The sequence below is a fragment of the Rutidosis leptorrhynchoides genome, chromosome 4 (genome assembly GCF_046630445.1).
Source record: "Rutidosis leptorrhynchoides isolate AG116_Rl617_1_P2 chromosome 4, CSIRO_AGI_Rlap_v1, whole genome shotgun sequence".
Taxonomy (NCBI): domain Eukaryota; kingdom Viridiplantae; phylum Streptophyta; class Magnoliopsida; order Asterales; family Asteraceae; genus Rutidosis; species Rutidosis leptorrhynchoides.
Genome location: NC_092336.1, coordinates 571,824,797 through 571,828,899, shown reverse-complemented (window position 1 = coordinate 571,828,899; position 4,103 = coordinate 571,824,797). Strand labels below are relative to the sequence as shown.

Genomic DNA, 4,103 nt, shown 5'->3' with positions numbered 1-4,103 from the left:
ATAAGGCCCTCACAAATCAACATGTATTAAATGAAAAATAGCAGTTGACTTATGTTGACTCTTGGGAAATGGTAGCCTATGAGCCTTAGCTACCAAACAAGTATCACAAGAAAGGTGAGATACTTTTGATTGATCACAATCAAATACATGAGTTAGCTTGGATACAAATGTATGTCCAAGTCTAAAATGGAAAAGTTCACAAATACATTTGAAACTTTATTCTGAACAATGGCATTATTTACAAAAGAAGATAAAACTATGAATGAAGGTTTTGAAAGTACAACTGCAGTAGGTTTGCATATGTACAGATTGTTGAACCCTTCTCCAGCAGCTACCACTTGCTTAATTGAAGGGTTCTGAAATACAAACCAGGTAGGAAAGAATATGGCTAAGAGGAATTTGGATTTGAGTAACTTTCCAACAGATAAAAGGCTGACTTTGAAATCTAGAACATAGAAAACTTGAGTTAGGGTTAATGTAGGGTTAATTTTGACACTACCAACCTGTTTGACCCATTTACTAGTTCCATCTGCCAATTTTAATCTTATTGTCTATCTAACTCTCTTATTGACTGAAACAAGCCAATATGTGGGGACATATGATCAGATGCTCCTATATCAATGATCCAATCTATTTTGAAATTAAAGTCACTATGTCTTTTAGCCAATATTTGCAAAGAGGTATGAAAAGATATACCTGTATGTGGTCTAGAAGTGCTACGACCCTCATGCTCTTATCCTTTTTCTTTAAACATCTTCATCATCTCTTGACAAACTCCATTGACAAATTTTTGATCCAATTCATGCTTTCCTCCATTAACCTCAGCTTCTCCCTCAAAATCAAAAGGACTATCCCTGTACATGTACGGACTGAAATCAGTAGCAATTTGAGCAGCCATTCTGTTACCTTTCTTTTATTTTCTGCCCTTATTCCAATCTGGATACCTTATCCTTTCAAAACACTCTTCAAACACATGTCCCTCCTGACTGCAAAATGTGCATTTCTTCTCATCTTTTGTAGACTTCTTGATATTGCCAGAACTACCACCACCTTTGTTATTAGCATAAAAGGCAGTACGATCATGCTCATGTAGTGTGACTTGTTTTTGCTTTTCCACCTGCTGAACAATGTCATAAGCCTTGTTCAATGTTGGTAATGGATCCATGGACAAGATCTGCCCTCTAACATACTCATATTCATCATCAAGCTTCATCAAAAATTGAATCAGCTTCCCTCTATTATCAATTTCAATGTACTTTTTCAATGATACCACAAGTACATTCTTTCATCTTACCACAATCACACATTGGAACACCATTGAGACTCAACAGTTCATCCCAATACCTTTTCAGCTTATTAGAGTAAGCAGCTACAGTTTGAATTCCTTGATTGACCTTGCTAAGCTCTCTTTCAATCTGATATATCAATGGACCATTGCTTTGTCCATACCTTTCTTGCAATTCCTTCCACAATCCACAAGCTGATTGTGCATAAAGAAACGATTCAGAAAGTTCTGCAACCATAGAATTGAGAATCTAGCAAGTCACCATATAATCACATCTGGTCCACCTAGGAAAAGTCAAATCAGTAATAGCAGTTTTAGTCATCGTTCCATCGATGAACCCTAACTTCAAATTAGCACGTAGTGCCATTTTCACAGTGCGACTCCATCCGAGAAAATTAGTGCCATTAAACGGCGTGCTTGTTAAAGCCATTCCTGGATGATCGGAGCTAGCAAGATGCAACGGATCATTAGTCGTACGAACATCATTATTAGGATTTCCTTCAGTAATCACCATATCTTCGAATTGCTCGTAACAGAAGAAGTAATTGATCAACTAGTAATCAAAACACGGATCAATTTCGATTCAATCAATTGAATAGATCAATTTCTGCTAATTAGGGCACGAAAATGACGATTTGAAGAGCAGAGAAATCACGCATCCATGCGCTCTGATACCATGTAGAAACGGAATACAATTGAAATAGAAATGATTAATTGATTGAATCACTAAACTTATTACAAGAATTTCACATAGTGTTCATCAAGATCAAAACTACTGTTATTCTACTTACAGAATGCTAACAACTATTTAATCCGGTTAATATTAAATTACAGAACTAGTCCCTGAACTATTAATAATTTACATTTACATCATAAACCTTGACCCGGGTGTAATAAAGTTACATTTAACCACCTTGTACTATCATAACGTGCTCAATACAAGCCTCCAACTTTAAGGTTATGCCGATGTACTACTAAATGGGTCGTTCTCACAAATGAGGCATGTCACTAATAAAGATTTTGTCATAAACGGTCACTGAATAATCTGGTTAAATCATGTATATCTAGATAATCCGGTTAAGTCTAGTCATGTATATCTAAATAATCCGGTTAAGTCTAGTCATATAAATATAGTCCTCTGAGTAGAAATTTTTTACGAAAACAATTACAGTATAACTCGGCTATACCGCATATAACCGGTTAAAAAACTACTCTCCTTACCTAAATAAAAGAAACCTTACCCGTCTACCAATAAAGATTTCATTGGCTTGGGATGGTTTTGATTTCTTTCCTAGCTTGCTGCTATTATTGTTTAGTTTGGACTGTATCCTTCTTTAGGAGCTTGAATTCTATGTGTTGTTTTCGTTTCTAATGGTAATTCTTGTCTGCTTCTTAAAAAATGATTTCATTGCAAAAGACTAAACCAAATATATGTGAATTACTTTATTTGACTCATACAAAATTAAAAAGTTTTAGATGCTAGAGTTGCCTATTGCTATCTTTATTTTCTTGGGAGATGATATTAAAAAGCTTGGAAATCTTTCATGTTTTGTGTGTGTGTGTGTTTTTCCAGCCCATAAAAATGGGACCTTGGTGCACCATGCATGCATATATTATGCATCTAATCAAGAAGCTAGTGGAGAACTTTAATTTGGAATTAGACAAAAGGCTAGACTACCCTAAACAGTCAACTTCTTTTCAATTCCTTTTGCTTTGCATATTGACCTTCACCTTTCACCCCTTTTGAGGTTCCTTTAGTTTCCCATTAATCTACAACTTATACATCACACATTCTGCACTACAACCACCTTATATCATATCTCTAGCTAAAAAATCAAACTGCAGTTGAGATTTTTCATATACCAGCAAATGCAAAGTCAATTTATATTAAATAATTCAAAGTTAGAACATTAGTCCAACATTTTTTGGTCCTATTGGGTCAATATTACTAGGCTTTGAAATTGGAATCATATGATCTTTATTTTTGTATTTGACAACATTCATCATGAAATTATTGTGGTTGGTAAGTTGGGAACGGAAATATTACCCATAGTACCATATCTACTTTTAAACGATCTTCAAGGTGTTATATAAAAGAGTCAAAATATACTTGAAAATATATGTAACTTTCATTATTGTCTAGTTATTTGGACTTGTTATTGTTTGCTTTATTTATAACACAGCCAAGCATGTTAATAGTTTGTAGGTCAAATCATTTAGAGCTACATTATTGAAAAGCAAAAAGAAAAAGAACTTTATAAATTTATTATGGGTGAGAACTGAGAAGTATATTTGAAGATGTATATGTCAAAACACTAGATAGTGAAGTATTGCTTCAAAGTGTCAATTTTATGGACGTGAATTACTTCTTTTGATGCAATAAAAGAAAAATAAAAAAGCCAACACTTTGCAAAAGGCGCATACACAAAGGTAAAATCACTTTCCAATAGTAGATAGTAACTGGTCAAACATATTTACGTTAACCAAATTAACATTTTCTTTACTTATAGTAAAAAAGATATACGGAGTATATATATTGTCGGGTTATTTAATTTATTTATTGGGGGATATATTTTACCAAAATAGTTCAAAATAAAAAAAATGGAAGTAAATATTACGGGGCTATTTAGTGATCTTTAATTAATATAAAAAGAACCCAACTACTATTTTATAAAAAGATTTGATTTTTCTTAAAGATTTTAGTAAAACTTTCAAGGGTTACAAAATTTTCTCTGTTTCTAAGCATTTACTCTGTTTTCTTGATGTTCTAGTATTAGAATTAGAATTGTGTGTGCGTGTTATTTTATGTTTGCAAATA

The 4,103-nt window shown here is 33.2% G+C and overlaps 1 protein-coding gene across 1 annotated transcript; it reads right to left on the bottom strand.

Moving 5' to 3' along the window:
* Positions 1–913: 913 nt before the first annotated feature.
* LOC139842790 (uncharacterized) lies at positions 914–1,523 on the bottom strand. The gene is made up of 2 exons (XM_071832894.1): positions 1,345–1,523; positions 914–1,235 (listed from the first exon to the last, which is right to left on the bottom strand). Exons 1-2 carry the CDS (start codon positions 1,521–1,523, stop codon positions 914–916), a joined length of 501 nt encoding a protein of 166 aa, XP_071688995.1.
* Positions 1,524–4,103: the final 2,580 nt, after the last annotated feature.